Genomic DNA, 18,945 nt, shown 5'->3' with positions numbered 1-18,945 from the left:
TGAAACATATACCACATACAACATATAAATAATAAGACCTAAAGGATAAAAAAAAAAAATCTTTTAAACCACAGGGAGCCAAGTTATTTAACGGCTATATCCAAAGCATTTCTCTCCTGGGAAATTTATTCTCCAGGACTCTGGCCTCACCCTTTTGCCTCATTGCACATTTTATTTACTTTACAGAAGTGTCCCACTTTCTGGCCTCTCATTATATATATATATATATATATATATATATATATATATATATATATATATATATATATATATATATATATAATATGAGAGAGAGAGATACAGTATATAGATATTTTTCTGAAATCTTTCAGGAGTGGTTTTTAAATAAAGCATGCACAGTGTCCCAAGTTCCGCGTATGGCTATTGCACACATGTATACAGGGAAGGGGCCCAACACATACATCTTTTTAGGTTCTTGGCCCCCACCATAAAGCCCAAATTGTTGAAAAGTAGAACTTTTTTTTTTTTGTACATGCAAATGCAGCTATAGACTAAATGTAATCATTTTTAACATGGCTTACAACGTTGTAAATTGTTTATATTGTGTAAATTGTGCCCTTCTCTGACATCCTAACATTTCAGTGCTGAAAGGACAGAACATCCACCAAAAATGATATATTTAGGAAACAGCCACCTTGTTGCTAAAAATGAGCCAAAGAAGCAACAAATTACAAGTGCCTACTATTATTCAAGCCTTCCTGCCATTTCCAGCTAATACACAGCAAAGTGTAAAATAGCGGAGAATGGAATTTTATAATTATTAGAATTTATATAATGCTCATTCATGCACCATTGGGTATCACTTTTTCTCTAGCATCCATAAGGGATATTGGGGAATCTAGTACGATGGGTATAGACTGGGTCCAAAGGAGCCAGTGCTCCTCCCCTCTGTCCCCTCCCACAGGCAGTTTAGAAACAAGTGCCCTCAGGAGAGGATGCACATTTCTGCAGCTCCAGAGAGTTTTCTTCAATTTCATTTAAATCTTTTATTTTTTTCGATATGCTGTCTGGGCAACAGCATACCTGCGCCGTGGGAGTTAGGGAGGGGGACGGTCACCGGCCTTGCGAGGTGCAGAGCCGCTTCCCCTCTGCAGGACCACCCTCCTGAGGGACTGTTTGTTCAGCGGGGCAATGCGGCTTGGCTGTCGCAGCTGCAGCACGCCGCACACCCCTAACGCTGCCTGTAGGTGACATTGGTGGTGATTACACACCGGGGGCCCTGTTAGGGGAATCCCCGGTTCAAAGTGCGGCTGATCACGGGCGTGATGTCCTCCTAGGATCCCCCGTGACCACACTGGCACAAACATGCTTAACTAAGCACTTGTGTTAGGTTATCAGCTTATTGGAGACTTTGCCAGTATAAATAAGATGTACAGCTCCGGCGCCAATGGAGGGGGTGGAGCTTTCTCAGAGCGGGACCAGCGGCGTTTGGTGCCTTCCTCTGCTTACAGCAGCACACACTCAGCGCTTCCTGCCTCACAGACATGCTGGAAACTGGTACAAGGTGTAGCTAAAGTGGGAGAGTTGCTGTTGTACACTATTCTGAGCCTATTCAGAACTGCATTTAATAGTGTTATTGTGATTACAGAGCTGACAGTCTCACTGGGTCTGTTCAGCTCTGGGTGTATGGTATTTCTCCCTCTCTGTGTATCTCCTCTCACATACAGTAGGAAAAGCAGGCTTGCATTATAACTGTCTGTGTGTAAGTGTATGTACTTACTGCACATCTTGTGCTTATCCATATTTCACAGTGTCTGTCACACCAGATTCTCTCCATTGTCTAATGACTCTGTTTCTTGTGAGCAATGTAGTCAATCTTCACAAATTAGTGAAGAGGCTGGGGGAGAGGGTACAGAGCCCCACTCTTAAAACTATAATGTCAGATATGTAATCCCAGCTCACTGCTAATGTGCAGAAGACTCAACTACTGCATCAAAATGTTGCAGATTTAGCTGCTAGGGCCGATGCACAGCCCCCCTCTCTTTCATGCAGGTCCCCAGAAGCATGGTTTACCTGCTCTGCTTTCTGATACCGATGATGATGTCCAGGATGATGGGGATGACCCGGATCCCGTTAGTGAGGATCCCGATTCTACTCAGGGTATTGAACGCCTCATTTTGGCTATAAGGGATGTGTTGCAGCTCCCTCTAGAGCAGGGGTGGGCAATTATTTCAGCTGGGGGGCCACTTAATACTTTCTAGTGACTATTCGAGGGCCACACAAAAATATCTTGTATAAACAATACCTCTGCAGATATATCTATCACCCCCCCAGTGCATATAACACTAAACACTTATCATCACCCCCCCCCCCCCCCCCCCCAGTACAAAACACTATACATCTGTCATCACTTTTCCATGTACATATACTATCATCCCCCCCACCCCCATTATTTTGTCATCCAGGCTAGGGTAGTGCACACACCACAGCCAGGAATTAGGTGAATGCTGCTGACAGACAGCGCTGGGGGTGAGCGGATACCAAATGCTTCCGGCCTCCTCCTGTGCAACTGCGGCCCGGGCTGGAGAGAGGTGTCAGTGATGGATCCCGGCCGATATGTGAGTACTGCATGGTGGGAGGAGCCTGCAATGCCTGTCAGTGGGCGCTCCTCCTCCTCCGTCTACTTCCTGACTCCCAAGTGCACATGTCCCATACATTAAAGGAGCCGAGTGCTCTGCTATTGGCCCGGCAATAGGGAGTTGAGCGGCGGCGGGTGACAATAGCGGGTTCCGCTCGCAGCATCATAGTTACAGGCTTACAGCTGTCTAACTCCCTGGCCGCGAGTGGCACTGTCATGCGACGCCCCTTCCTTGGCCAAGGGGTAGTTACGCCGCTGCCGGCTGACGTTATGTGTCACATGACGCGACGCAGCTAGGATCTCCTCAGCGGCACCAGTGACTTGCAGGTACTACAGCGCAATGACTAGCGGCTCAGCCGATTGGGCTGCTTGTTGTTGCGCACTGGTAAGAGGAAGCAGTGGGCCGGGCAGGAACGGGTCACGGGCCGCATCCGGCCCGCGGGCCTCATTTTGCCCACCCCTACTCTAGAGGACGCTTCGTCATAGCAGTCGTTTTTCTTTGTACAAAACAAGCCCAATGTCACTTTCCCTGAATCTCCAGAGTTAGATGACTTATTCAAACAGGCCTGGAAGAATCCAAACAAAAAATTCCAAGTGTCCAAAAAGTTTTTGCGCGCTTTCCCATTTGCTCCTCAAGGTAGAAAATTTGGGGAGGAACCCCCTGGGGTGGATGTCTGTCTCTCGCCTGTCTAAAAAGGCGGTGCTGCCAGCCCCAGGCTCCTTTACCATGAAGGATCCTGGGGATAGAAAGATAGAGACTACTCTAAAATCTATATACAAAGCAGCTGGCCTTCCACAAAGACCAGTCATTGCGGGTTGCTGGATGACCCATGCCATTCATTCTTGGGCCATGCAAATTCAGGGGGTCCTCTCTGGGGATATTCCCTTAGTTACCATGGTTACCCTCCTGAAACACATTCATGACACTACTCGTGTCGTCTGTGATTCCCTCAAGGAGATGGGGAACATCAATGCTCGGATGTCGGCCATGGTGGTGTCGGTGCACAGGGCCTTGCGGACGCAGAATCCAAATGTACTGTGGAGTCCCTCCCCTCTTCTGGGGAATGGCTTTTTGGGTTTGAGCTGGATGCCTGGTTACTGCTGGGAAATCCACGTTTCTCCCCTCTGGGGCCCCGCCGCCGAGACGTTCCTATCGGGACCATCTGTTCAGTCCTTTCGGTCTCGCACATTTCGATCAAAGGCCAGAGGTGCCTCCAATGCGGCTAGAGGTACAAGAGGTAACTCCAGGAAACCTGCAAGTACCAGTCCTCAGGAACAGTCCACCAGTTCTGCTTCCACTAACGCCTCAGCATGACTGTGTCAACCCACCCCGAGGGGATCCCGTAGTGGGAGATCGACTGGGTCACTTCAGCTGCGTCTGGGAGTCCTCCTGCCAGGATGTCTGGGTCATCGAGCTTGTTTCTCGGGGCTACAAGCTGGAGTTCGACAATACCCCCCACTCCCTCAATGATTTTTCAAATCAAGCTTACCAGCTTTGGAGGATATGCAAGTTACGTTACAGCAGGCTATCCGAAAATTGGTCCAGTCCCACATCATTGTACCAAGGGGTTTTACTCAAACCTGTTTGTGGTGCCGAAGCCAGACTGTTCGGTCAGACCCATTCTGAATCTGAAATCCTTAAATCCTTATTTCTCCGGTGGGTCCACAGGTTATCCACAGGATAGCATTGGAATATGATGAAGCGACAGCGGTTTTGCACCAATCGGTCAAAGCTTTTCGGCCTCCCAGCATGCAACGGACCCGTCCATATATCCCCGCTTCCTGGCTCAGACAAATCAGTTTTTTTTTTTCTTGAATGATCTTTCTAAAAAGCGTCTTATATGTACTTTAGAAAGAGTCGTTCCAACATCTCTCCGTCGGGTCACGACAACGCTTACCCACGAGTACAGTGCTGTTTTGGCGGGCATATGTGTCGGATATACTAGCAGGTCCAGCAGATGTTACCAGGCTGTGGCCGGAGCACGGTGAGAAGGTAAGGCATCGGTTCCGCTTAGAAGGGTAATACGGACACGGCTGCACTGTTTTGGGAGGAGACTAACAAACAGTCGCTGATGCGGCTGCCACCTCGGGTTCACCAGTGCTAGGCCTTAGGGATCAGAGGCTCCAGGAATAGTATGAGGCCGCGATCCCTAGGGTTGATGTCAGCAGTGGGGAGTCAGATGCTCTCCTGGTCGCCCCTTCCCCCTGGTTCATGACCAGTTTCCTCCGAGTCTCCCGCCATGAACTGTTTCCCGCTGCCGTCTCAGACGCTGTACACGAAGGGTACCCAGTCGCAGCATAGACTGCTGTGTGACTGGTGCGTCTGTTCACTGAGCGTCTGTGTTCACTATAGGTACATGGAGCGGCAGTGTACACTAGTAGTGTCTGGATCCCCTCAGCGTTCGCAAACGTATTAATCGGTCCTGGAAGTGTTCAAGTTCAAGAAGTAATTGCGGGCCTGGGAGACGCCTATCTCCATATTCCGATTTGGTCTCCTCACCAGGAGCACTTGCGATTTGCCCTACTGGACGATCACTTCCAATTCCAGGCACTAACCTTTGGCCTGTCAACAGCACCGAGGGTACTCACGAAGGTGATGGCAGAGATGATGCTTCAGCTCCGGATCCAAGGGATCAATATGTTGCCTTATCTAGACGATCTTCTGATAAAGGCAAGATCCAGGGAACTTTTGTTGTTCCATATCGACCGCACTATTGTCTTCTGTCCGACCATGGGTGGATCCTCAACTTACAGAAGTCCCACCTGGAGCCAACTCAAAGGCTCCTGTTCCTGGGGATGTTGCTGGATACTGTGTCACAGAAGGTGTTTCTAGCAGAGGACAAGGCTGGAACACTCCAGGAGATGGTCCGCATGGTGCTCCGACCTGCTCGAGTATCTGTCCATCTTTGCATCAGATTGTTGGGGAAGATGGTCGCCTCATACGAGGTGATCCAATATGGGAGGTTCCATGCCAGAACATTTCAATTGGATCTCCTGTGAAAATGGTCTGGATCACATCTCCAGATGCACCGGATGATTCGGCTGTCACCTCAGGCCAGGATTTCCTTCCTGTGGTGGCTTCAGTCCTCTGATCTCCTGGAGGGCAGGAGTTTTGGAATTCAGGAATGGACCCTCCTCACGACGTATGCGAGTCTTCGAGGATGGAGAGCTGTCTCCCAAGGGGCCCAGTTCCAGGGCAGGTGGTCATCCCACGAAAGCCTCCTTCCATTCAATATTCTGGAACTTCGGGCGATCTACAATGCTTTGGTTCAGGCGTCTCCTCTGCTCCAGGATCACGTGATCCAGGTACGGTCGGACAACGCCACGGTGGTGGCGTATATCAGTCGACAAGGAGGGACAAAAAGCAGAGCCTGCATGCGAGATGTGTCAAAGATACTCCTCTGGGCGGAAAGAAACTCAAGAGCCATGTTAGCAATCTTCATTCCGGGTGTGGACAACTGGGACAAGGACTTCCTGAGTCGTCACGATCTCCACCCGGGGGAGTGGGGACTCCACCATCTGGTGTTCCAGCAGATCATCGACCAGTGGGGTTGCCCACAAATAGACATGATGGCTTCTCGTCTCAACAAGAAACTTCCCTGGTATTGCTCGCGGACCAGGGACCCTCGGGCGAGGGCAGTGGATGCATTGCCGTCGCATTGGCCTTACCAGCTGGTCTACCTGTTTCCTCAGATTCCGTTGCACCCAAGAGTGCTAAAGCGAATCAGGAATCAAGGTGTCCAGGCAATTCTCATTGCCCCGGATTGGCCTCGGAGGGCGTGGTACGCGGATCTTCTGGACATGTCCATAGAAGACCCTTGGCCTCTACCACTCAAAAGAGATATTCAGGCCTTACGGCGACTTCGTTTGACGGCATGGAGGTTGAACGGAATATCCTAGCTCACAAGGGCCTTTCCAAGAAGGTTATTGCTACCATGGTTAAGGCCCGGAATCCTGTGACGTCAAAACACTATCCTCATATCTGGAGGAGATATTTCTCTTGGTGTGAGGAACGCACGTATCCACCTGCGGAGTTTCACTTGGGACGTTTCCTGCGTTTCCGGCAGGCTGGTGTGGATAAGGGCTTATGTCTGCGTTCCATTAATGTCCAGATTTCAGCTCTCTCAATTTTCTTTCAGAAGAAATTGGCGGTGTTGCCGAAAGTTCAGACCTTCTTGCAAGGGGTACTTCATATACAACCTCCCTTTGTGTCGCCTACAGCGCCCTGGGATTTGGATGTACAGTAGTGTTGAAATTTCTACAGTCCTCCTGGTGTTAACCTCTGATGACGGTAGAAGTCAAGTACCTCACGTGGAAGACGGTGATGTTACTGGCCCTGGCTTCTGCTCGACGTGTCTCGGAATTGGAGGCCTTATCGTGTAAAAGTCCGTACTTGGTCTTTTACGAGGATAGAGCAGAGCTCCGTACTAGACAGCAGTTCCTGCTGAAGGTTGTCTCCGCGTTTCACCTGAATCAACCTATTGTAATTCCTTCCAGTTCTCACGCTTCTGCTCCTCTGGAGGCATTTGATGCTGTTAATGCCTTGAAGATTTATGTCAAGCGCACTGCTCGGGTCAGAAAGACTAATTCCTTGTTCGTTCTCTGTGATGCGCAGAAGAAGGGTTGCCCTGCTTCAAAGCAGTCCATTGCTCGTTGGATTAGGCTTACTATACAATAGGCGTATGTGTCGGCAGCCTCATCTGTTCCTAGATCTCTGAAGGCCTACTCTACAAGATCAGTGGGCTCTTCCTGGGTGGCTGCCTGTGGAGTCCCAGCCTTGCAGCTATGCCGAGCTGCTACCTGGTCGGGGAAGAACACCTTTGTGAAGTTCTACAAGTTTGATAACCTGGCCAAAGAGGATACCCAGTTTGGGCAGGTGGTGCTGCAGCAGTCTCCACACGTTCCCTCCCGTTCTGGAAGATTTGTGACATCCCCATCGTACTAGTTTCCCCTCAATATCCCTTATGGATGCTAGAGAAAATAGAATTTTAATACCAACCGGTGAATCCTTTTCTCGTAGTCCATAAGGGATATTGGGCGCCCACCTCAGTGCGTGGACTCTTCTACAGGTTCTTGTTTTCTAGTTACCTGTTCAGTTGTTGTTGTTGTTGTTGTTACCAGCCGTTGCTGGTTGTTATATGTTTGTGGTGTGCTGGTGTATAAATGTCCCCACCCTTTCTGTTATCATGTTTCTTCTCTCGTATATGTCTATTCCTTTCTCCTTCGGGCACGTTTTTGAACCTATAACTGCCTGTGGGAGTGGGCATAGAGGGGAGGATCCAGCACACCCAGTGAAGAAATTTAAAGTGCACTGGCTCCTTTGGACCCCTTCTATACCCCATTGTATTAGTTTCCCCTAATATCCCTTATGGACTACGAGAAAAGGATTTACCGTTGGGTATTAAAATCCTATTTTTTTCTAGAGCCAGTTAACTTACCGGTATGTTTCTGAGTGTGGGATGAAGTTGGGAAACCCGTGCAAACTTTACACAGATGGGGCCCTGGTCGGAATTGAATTTGTGACCTCTGTACGGCAGCAGTACTAACTACTGTCTCACTGAAGCATTGCTCATTTATTAAAACTCACTAAAACAAATAATTTTATATGATTGTTTCCATGCACGCACAAAGGGATAGTAGAAAGTAGAGATGTGCACCGGCAATTTTTCGGGTTTTGGATTCGGTTCCGCGGCCGTGTTTTGGATTCGGACGCGTTTTGGCAAAACCTCCCTTAATATTTTTTGTTGGATTCAAGTGTGATTTTGATTCGGGTGTTTTTTGTTTTTTTTCAAAAAACCCTCAAAAACAGCTTAAATCATAGAATTTGGGGGTAATTTTGATCCTATAGTATTATTAACCTCCATAACCATAATTTCCACTCATTTCCAGTCTATTCTGAACACCTCACAGTATTATTTTTAGTCCTAAAATTTGCACCGAGGTCGCTGGATGGCTAAGCTAAGCGACCCAAGTGGCCGGCACAAACACCTGGCCCATCTGGGAGTGGCACTGCAGTGTCAGACAGGATGGCACTTAAAAAAAAATTGGCCTCAAACAGCACATGATGCAAAGAAAAGATAAAAAGAGGTGCACTGTGGTCGCTGTACGGCTAAGCTAAGCGACACAAACACCTCAATATCACAGGAATTATTCGTTCTAATCAATTGTATTATTGGTTCAAATCACTGGAAGAAAATGACAAAATCACAGGAATTATTAGTTCTAATCAATGGTATTATTGGTCCAAATCACTGGAAGAAAATGACAAAATCACAGGAATTATTTGTTCTAATCAATGGTATTATTGGTCCAAATCACTGGAAGAAAATGACAAAATCACTGGAATCATTTGGCAAGATCACTGTAATTAATAATTAATTATAAATCACTGATATTAATTGGTAAAATCTCGCTATCGCCTGCCTAGTGAAGTGGAATCTAGATGGGATTTTGTACCGGGGACACACTAACTTCATCAATTGTCTAAATCCCAATACACTAATGGCGGAAAACGGGCGCACGTCTAACAGCGCACTGATTATACTGATCAATCATGGATTATACTGAGCACTGATTTTACTGAGCACTGATGATACTATGGAGAACTGACACTGAGCAGCGAGAACAGCACTGAACTATTGTACTGTAGTACACTGGTCACCACAATGCTGCACTGTACTACTATATACTGCTCACAACAAACCAGCACAGATATGGATACTTGCAGTGACACAGAGCTGCAAGATACAGCAATGGCCTACTGTACTGTACAACTATATACTGTTGGTCACCAAAATGCTGCACTGTACTACTATATATATACTGCTCACAACAATGCAGCACAGATATGGAATGGATACTTGAAGTGACACGGAGCTGCTAGATACAGCAATGGCCTACTGTACTGTACTATACTGGTGGTCACCAAAATGCTGCACTGTACTACTATATAGTATACTGGTTACACAATAATGCAGCAGATATTGAGCACTGATCAGGATACTGTCTAGAACTGAGTCTGACAGCTGCAAGATACAGCAATGGCCTACTGTACTGTACTACTATTATATACTGGTGGTCCCCACAATGCAGCACACTGAGCACAGATATTTTCAGCACACTGAGCACAGATATTTTCAGCACACTGAGCACAGATATGGAGCTTTTCAGGGAGAGAACGTAGCCACGTCCTCTCCTTTCAATCTCCAATGCACGAGTGAAAATGGCGGCGACGTGCGACTCTTTATATGGAATGCGAATCTCGCGAGAATCCGACAGCGGGATGATGACGTTCGGCCTCGTTCGGGTTAACCGAGCAAGGCGGGAAGATCCGAGGCTGCCTCGGACCCGTGTAAAATACGTGAAGTTCGGGGGGGGGGGGTTCGGATCTCGACGAACCGAACCCGCTCATCTCTAGTAGAAAGTGGAGCAGAAGATAAATCAATATGTCAAACAGGCACAGAACTTTAGCATATTTTCATAGTTACATTATCTGTAACTGTTAAAGGAGGCCTTTTTGAGAGCTGAACCAGCATTTAAGACTGTAACGTATTTTCATTGTGCACTTGTGACTGGTAAATTGACAAACTGTATAGTAGATGAGCTTATAGGTCCCTGTACCCACTTTCTTCTAGGTCACAGAAACGTTACCTATATTTTGTAGAAGTATTGTAGGTTATAAGAGGGCCTAGTTTCAGAAGGCATGACAGTTGTTGAGAGCCACATGGAGAAAATGTGACACTAGGCCCATTGCGTCAACGACGATCAGGAGAGACAGAAGGTGCGGTCATTCTTAGTTGACACGTTTGGTGCGTGAGTGAGTGCCAGTGATCACATGATCACTTAACACACAGTCATGGGATGCCCTCTTAAGGCCAGAATATTAAATGATGAGTTGTCTAACCCAATATAAATCACTGTGCTGGAAAAGGAAGTAAGGCTTTAATCCACGTTGCCTCGTGAGTGAGATTAAATACCAGGTGCACTTACTCTTCATGATTTTCGCACGCTTCATCAGTGTTTTCGATATATGTTTGGTGTCGGCTAGAAAAAGAAGTGTCAGTTAAGAATAGTTCATAATACTTTCCTATTAGTCTCTAAAAATTCAGTGTGTATTTTAACAACCTGTTCTGCGCTGAACTGCCAGTTATTTAGGTAGTATGTAGATGTGAAAAACAGGAGGCAATCACGTTGCCGGCAGCCAGGATACCGACGCCATAATCCCAACACCCAGTGAAATTTCGACGGTCGGAATCCCAACCACCGCCCGGATCTCCCACTTGGGTGGTGGTCCACGCCACAATCTGAGGGGGAAAAGATTACTGTGTGTCTAAAGGTTGCCACCGGGCCCGAAGCAGGGCGAGCGGACACTCTGCGCTCGCTGTCTGTATTCTGGCTATCGGGATTCCGGCGTCGGTCTGTTGACCGCCGGGATCTCGACAGCCGGGATATTATACTGATTCCGTGAAAAACTACCAGACAGGTGAATCGGGTTAATATCAATATATGTAGTCAAAAGGTGTTACACTTGCTGGATGTGTTACAATTCAGAATAACTGATGTGAAAACAAATGATTGTCTGTTTATGGCAATGTTGTGTATATGAGGGGATGCCTGCACAGCCATTGTGAAAAAAAAATAAGCATTTATCTTTACAGATTATGCACTATGGGGAAAGGGTATGCTGCCTTTTTGCAGCATGTACATAAAGATCAGTTATTATTAAGTGCCCAAGATATGTACTGTTTTATTGGATAAATTACACAATATGTTAATTTTTAAATTTATATTCATTGTTGGGTTTTTTTTTTCAGAAAAGTAAGAGGAAAGGACATGAATATACGAATATCAAATACTCTCTCTCTGAACAGACAGCAGGGGATCAAAGCCCCCTCCCACCCTGTACCCCTACACCATTACCAACGCCCACACTTCCAGAGTAAGTAGTGCCGCCTTGTCTTCGATGACCCCATGTGTGTTGCACCTCTGATGCTCTTATGAAGTTGTTGTTAGAAATATACTTTGTTAGCCAACTTGTTTTTTTTTTTGTTTTTTTTATGTTGGCATCCAAATGATAGTTGTTTGGTTATATATTATGGCCGGGATGTAATGAATCTAAGTTCAGCGCTGTGCGGGATGCCTTGTACATGATTATCCCTTTAAAAAAAGGTCAGAGTTCGTCCGGCGTCCCTCATGGCCGTCGAACTCGGACTTCATTACATCGCACCCTATGTTTCTAGTTTGTGTAGTGAGGAAATGTAATACTTCTAGTTCTTGTGTCTTGTGTATTAATTTGTTTGGGGTGTTTTTAGTGCTAATTTTTGTTGTTTGTTTAGTTTAATAGTTTAGTCCTAAGCTAGTAGTTCCTGAAAAAAAAAAAAAAAAAAAGCAGATTTGCTGGCTGGAAATGTCAGGTTTGATTTAAAGCAATTGTGCTAAAGTTGTCACAGTTGTAGCTTTGCCATGTGTCTGTAAGCAATCTAAGGATACTGCATTCTATTAAACAATTGCACTGAAAAGGGCAAAACAATGTGTGTGTATATATAAAAAAAAAAAAAAACTGAATTAAATTAAAAGTTAAATAAAATAGGGACGTGGTCTGTAATACACAGGGAAGTGGACGTGCTTGTCATGGGCTCTTGCCCTACCGCACACTACAGGCTCTAATTATAGATGTTGCGGGTGCTTTACCCGCTGTCCCTACTAAGCCCCTTCTCACTGATCATCTCTGCTATAGACTGGTGCGGTTCGCGGAATCGGGGAGCACTCCTGGAGCTCCCGCGGATTGCGGCCTACCCGTCTTGAAGCCGCGGCCTCCGTTTTTGCGACATCCGAGCCGGATCCTGGGCGCTGCTCTCCCGCGACTCCTGGCCTCTGATCGCTGACCTGGACCACAGCCGCGACCTCCGCTGGTGGGAGCTCCGCTGACGGGCTTCTGGACGGCGGCTGTCTCTCCCGGCCTTGCCTGCGGATCTCTGTGTGCGGCGGCCATCTTACCTCCCCGGCGCCCTGGTCCTAAGCGCGCGGGGGGAGGGGGGGGAGCGCTCCCCGGACCTGGTGCACTCGTCTCTGTGCAGTCAGGGACCCGCTGCTGACACCTGGACGGGAAACTCTACTCCTGCGCTCTGCCTCATACAGCTTGCCTGCTGTTCTCCAATTGCAATTGACCTCCTGCAGGCTCTGGACCTCGGGCTACTGGCACACTCTGGCCCCAACACAAATACCTGGAGGCACTTATTAGAAAGTGGTGAGTCCACAATTGGGGTACACCCAATCCCTTAATGCATTTACACCTGGTATATAGGTCTCCGTTTCGGTGCCATTTAACCTCTGCATGGCAGCCTGCTTTCTCCACTGAACGGTAGCCTATTAACTAAGCTGCCTGACTTTTGTTACACCTGCCCTCAGCGCTGCTTCCTCAACATTCCTATTGAGCCTTTAACGTTGAGACGTGGATGTTATTCCATTCCTGTAGTCACCTGAGCTGCTTTTTTTTTGACGGGATGTAGTACATATTGATAATGTCTCCTCTCCATAACCCCCCGCAATCATCTTAGCCGACACATTTGTACACGTGTCATAGAGGATACCTTTCGTTTCTGGGCTCATACGGAACTCTCCATTTTTACTAGTGTTATTTTTGTCTAGACGGTGATGCATCATGCCTCCGAAATAAAATAAAGCCTCCAAATCGATTTCTCAAGTCGCTTTTTTTAAGCCTTCTCCTTATCGTAATATGTCTCAAGGGCATAGGGTCACTCCTATCGAAACGGGCCCACAGCCCACTACTTCCTCCTCTATGCCTTATCTTCATCCCATACCCTCCCCTCTTTGCCACGCTTGGAGGATAGCGAAGCCTTAACGGTGGGCACAGTGAAGCTTTTGTTACACCAGTGTAAAGATGAAGTGGCCTCTGAGTTTCGTGTTATGCTGCAGTCGTGCCAAAGCTCTTTTGATCTCGGTGAGAGGACTGGACATCTGGAAACGAAGATGGGTGAAGTGGTGGGCTCCCATAATACCATTATGGACTCTCAGGATGTCCTTGAAGGTGAAGTGGTAGCTCTGCCTCATAAAATAGCAGATTTAGAGGACCGCTCGCGCAGGAATAATCTCAAGCTTCGGGAAGGGGGGGCGGGGGGGTTTCCTGATGTCTCCAACAGCAGCCTGCACGATTATACTATCGAGATCCTTCAACGGCTGCTGCCTTCTGCTACCTCATATCAGATCTGTTGTTGGATCGTATTCACAGACTTCAGAAAGCCCGTAATGCCCCTGCAGGGGCGTCGAGAGATGTTTTAATGAGTGCATTTTTTTCATATCAAGGAATCCTTGCTTAAAGCGGCTAGACCTTCCTCCGACACGGTAGACGCTCTGGGCTCGCTTCAACTTTTTGGAGACCTATCACAGCATACCCTTACCAAGAGACGTTCTTTCCAACCTGTTACGTTTCTTCGGAAAGCTGGTATCCTCTATAGGTGGGGTTTCCCCACGCGCTTACTAATTTCGCATGAGGGCTCTACTATTGCCGTGTCTACTGTGGAGGACGGTACAAGACTTCTTCACAAATGGAACATTTCTGGAGATCAACAGACCGGCTCTCCTGATCGCCGACTTCAGCAGGACTGGTCGACGGTTGGGGAGTAGGGCCTAGCTCCTGACGTAGCCTCATTGTCTAGGATGGCCCTTTCTTGGCTTAATGCTGATTTTCATAAAGTTCTCTTTAAGTTTACTTAGATGAGATTATGTTATAGTCACATATCTTCATAATTAATGTTTATTGAGAGGTTGTTTTGCAATGACTGTTTTACATGCCGATTATAGTGGATTCACAGAAGCTCAATTTGCATTGTATGACTCGTTTTTGCTTCCTTGCTCCATTTACAGTGTTGCCTTTTGATGGATTTAAGAATCTGTGTCCTCTTTCAATCTCACATCCTGCACCTAGATATAGCGCTAGGGACCCCAAATATACAGAGACGCCTTGATGCGGCTTTGGGGCTTATTCACACATTTGCGCAAATATGTGTAATGAAGATCTCTGAATTCTATTATTATGTGGAATTTATATTTGGTTACGGTTATTCAGGGTGCTGGGGGAAACAAATGCCTTTTTTTTCCTCCTCTTTCAATCTCGCCTATTGCGGTGGTGTTTGACTTTATTTACCTGCTGTGCCATGTACGAATGTTTGCAGTTTATAGTTGTTTGATTGCAGGGAGGTTGACCAGTAACCTCTCTTTACTTTGTTGCATGAGGTGCTGTATGTCTTGGCGCCTTACTGTGACTCTGTCTCTGTACGGAGTCTTTTTTTTATTTATTTTTTTAGTGTTTTTTCCCCCCTCTTTCCTTTTCTACTTGTCTGTTTCCCCTGTGTGTCTTGTCCTCCCCATGTTCTCATCTTTTATGTCTGGGTGTGTCCAGGGAGCAGTATTTCTCCTACTTGCAATAGTTTGTCTGTGCGGAAGGTTCTCTTTCTCTTTATATTGTTATGGTCATTTTGGTATCATTGAATGTTAAGGGGTTGAATTCCCCTCAGAAGCATAGATTGGCCCTGTCCTCCTTTTATAAAATGAAGGCGAATGTAGTGGCTATACAGGAAACTCATTTTATGAAATCAGACCCTCCTAGATTTTATGATGACCACTTTCCCACCTGTTATATGGCGAATGGTCCCACGAAAAAAGCCGGTGTTGCTGTACTTATTTCCCATAACTGCCCTTTCACTTTAGAATTACAAATCATACACCCAGAAGGTCGGTATTTAATGTTAATAGGACATATTGACAATAGTATTGTTACTTTGGTTTCGTGTTATGCTCCTAACTCTGGTCAACTTTCAATTTGTAGGAAACTATGCTCCCTGATACAGAAGCATGCAAAGGGTGCCATAATGATACTGGGGGATTTCAACTTAGTTGTTGACCCCTCTATGGATAGGTCTCTCCCCACTAGAAATCCCTTGGCTAGGCCTAGGATTCCCTTTGATAAAACCCATGGCTTTCGCCAGCTACTCAGAGAATATGATATCTACGATGTGTGGCGGACTAAGCATCCTACAGCTAGATATTCCTTTTATTCGCATGTCCATTCCTCGTATTCTAGAATAGACCTTGTCTCGACCGATAAAGAGTCGATCTCGGCTATTAAGACATTTGATATTTTTCCAATAACCTGGTCAGACCACTCTCCGCTTATGTTAGCTTGTGAATCCGGGGCCCGTAGAATATCTCCAGGCCCTTGGAGGCTAGGGAATTTCCTATTATGTCATCAAGAAGCTTCTTCAGCTATACGTGAAACTTTTGAGTTGTACCCAGAGACTAACAAACCCGAAGATACTTCGGTTTTTAATCACTGGTGTTCTTTTAAGGCGGTGCTGCAGGGGTCAGCCATTCAGGTGGCAGCGCGGCTTAAACGTTCCCAACACTCCGAACGCATATTAGCTGAACGTGAGGTTGCGAAATTAGAATTAGCACACAAGGCGGATTCGCAAAATGGTTCTATCTTTAAGCTTTTGCTTGCCGCCAGGGAAAAGGTGAACGCTTTTTCTCTTCGGGAAGTACAACGCAATATTGCTCGTCTAAATCAGAGATTCTATGTCTTTGGAAATAAGGCTGGTCGCCTTTTGGCCCGGAAGCTGCAAGTTCGACGCGCTAAAGCCAGACTTCACTTTATATATTCTTCTACGGGCTCGAGTCTCTGACACATACGATGTTGCAGAGTATTATTCTCAACTCTATAACTTGCAGTCAGATCCTACTACCCCTCAACCTCTGGAGGCTGAAATCCAGTCTTTTCTAAATAACTTGTCCCTCCCTACGCTGTATTCCGAGGCCTGCCTGTCCCTCAGTTTCCCTTGGTCTCTTGTCGAACTGGAAGCTGCTATTGATGGCCCCCCGCGAGATAAGGCACCGGGCCCTGATGGATTTCCATCTAATTTCTATAAACATTATAAAGCTGATGTAGCGCCGGTGCTGTTGGCAGTTTTTAACGAGGCATCTGACATTGGGAGGTTCCCGAAGGAGATGCGTGAAGCGCAAATAGTTGCTATCCCTAAGCCGGGTAAGCCTCCCACATCAGTCCAAAATTATTGTCCGATCGCTCTGTTGAATACAGATGTTAAGCTTTCTGCTAAGCTTATCGCCAATCGCCTTTGCCCACTATTGCCTTCCCTTATAGCGGCTGATCAGGTTGGCTTTGTTCCAGGCAGGCAGGCCCCGGACAACACCCGGAGAGTTTACAATGTTATGGAATACTGTAATTTTCATAAAACGCCTCTTTTGGTTCTATCATTGGATGCTGAAAAGGCATTTGACAGACTCCATTGGGGGTATCTGAGATCTGCTCTGTGTAAATTTGGCTTTCAGGGGAGGTTTTTGGACTCTATTTTTGCTTTATACTCCTCTCCCTCCGCAAAGGTGTATATTAATGGTTGTCTGTCCGGGGGTTTTCAATGGCACCAGACAGGGGTGCCCTCTGTCTCCCCTTATATTTGCCTTAGCTATCGAGTCCCTGGCCGAGACTATTAGAACTGATTCAGTAGTTTTAGGACCTGAGATAGGAGTGTGAAGTCATAAAGTCAGCCTTTTCGCGGATGATATTTTGCTATGTTTGAACCATCCAGTGTACTCCCTTCCTGGCCTCCACACTATTTTAGATGCATATTCCAAAATTTCATATTACAAATTAAACACTTCCAAAACTGAGGCTTTCCCACTTCATATCCCTTTGCATACCCTGGCTTTACTTAAAGACAGATATAGATATGCTTGGCAAACGAGATCCATTAATTATTTAGGTATACACCTATCGCTAGACCAAGACCTTTATGACTAATTATGTACTTTTTGTTAAGTGCCTTTGAAAAGTTAATTAAGGAGTGGTCTCTTCACAAAATTTCTTGGTTGGGACATATTTCAGCACTTAAGATGGTTCTGTTACCCAAACTTCTATACTTGTTCCGGGCCATCCCCCGCAATTTCCCCAAACTTCTTAGTATTAGAGCTAATAAAATTCTCTCACATTTTATCTGGAAGGATCTAGACCCCGTATTGCTAAGCACATTTTGTCTCTGCCCAAGAGGTTTGGTGGGGTGGCTTATCCCAACTTAGACGCTTATCACTCTGCCTGTCTCTTTAGTCAGGCTCGGGATTGGTTTGTTGCACATTCCCCCAAACCATGGCTACTTTTTGAAAAATCCTTCTTGGGATCAATAAATCTTATGGATCTATTTTTGCTACCTGTACATAGCGTCCCGAAGTAGCCTTGTTCGGGGGACGCTGTTATATGTACATTAAAACTCTGGCATTCAGTGATAGCGTCTGACTCTACGGTTAAGCTACCAGCTGAGCTTCCTATTGGAACCATAGCCTGTATTATCCCTAATCTCACCTTAGATGCCTGGATCGCTGTTGGTGTTGTGAAATTGAAAGACCTTTTCCCTGAAGGTGGTTTGGCCCCTTTTTCTCAACTTCAATCGCATTTTGGTATATCGAAACATGATTTCTTTAAGAACTTACAATTACATCACTGGCTATACTCTTGCATTGACAAGTTTAGTAGTCCCTCTCCTCTGCCTGCTTTTTTACTCTCTAGACTGTCTTCACCCGGTCATAGAGGTGGAGTATCTAGATGGTATCAGTATATTGTTCTTATGCATAAAACGGGTAAATTACCTTTGCAGATTAAGTGGGAGAAGGACCTTTCGGTAGTCCTCCAGGAGGAGGATTGGGACTTTATTTCCATTTCTTTAAAATCTCTAAATATCTCCAGCATTCGGAAATGTTTTATAAACTAAGTAATAGAGCGTACTTCAATCCGCAGCGGCTCCATCGTATCTGGCCATCGACATCAAACGTATGCTGGAGAAATTGTGGTCGTATAGGTACCATTTGTCATCTCTTCTGAGGATGCCCAGTCCTGAGGCCGCTGTGGATGGAAGTGTTCTCTCTTCTGCGGGAAGTGCTGGGAGCGGTTGTGCCATTTGACCCAGTGTTTGCCCTGTTTCATTACTCACCACATGCTTTACCAAGCTGCGATAGCTACATTGTTGGCCATATCTTTAGGTCTACTAAGGCGGCAATACGTCAACTGGAAATCGCAGTTAATACCTAGTATTCAGACTATTAATAATAATAATACCCATAAACATTTCCTGTTCGAAACAGCAGGTTGTGTGTACTCTTCATCGCCTTCTTCCATTCATGTGAGATGGTTTAAATGGAGTGAATTTCGGGAGAGGCAGGGTCATTCCGTAATCTTTAGTGTTCCCATTGACATGTCGATTTTAAATTCTCCATGCTCTGAAACTAACCTGCTGTAATAGATACTCTTCTTCTGTTTTTAGGTCTCA

The 18,945-nt window shown here is 46.2% G+C and overlaps 1 protein-coding gene across 2 annotated transcripts in view; it reads left to right on the top strand.

Annotated features, from left to right (window-relative positions):
• The window catches only part of PTPN11 (protein tyrosine phosphatase non-receptor type 11), a 209,001-nt gene that overhangs the window by 133,819 nt on the left and 56,237 nt on the right, over positions 1 to 18,945 (top strand). For both annotated transcript variants that reach the window (XM_063964356.1, XM_063964355.1), the window contains exon 14: positions 11,413 to 11,537. In XM_063964356.1, coding sequence (XP_063820426.1) covers positions 11,413 to 11,537 — 125 coding nt within the window. The remainder of the gene's footprint in view (positions 1 to 11,412; positions 11,538 to 18,945) is intronic.

This window comes from Pseudophryne corroboree, chromosome 1 (assembly GCF_028390025.1).
Source record: "Pseudophryne corroboree isolate aPseCor3 chromosome 1, aPseCor3.hap2, whole genome shotgun sequence".
Taxonomy (NCBI): domain Eukaryota; kingdom Metazoa; phylum Chordata; class Amphibia; order Anura; family Myobatrachidae; genus Pseudophryne; species Pseudophryne corroboree.
Note: the sequence above shows the minus strand (reverse complement) of the source record. Positions and strands in the feature narration are given on the sequence as shown.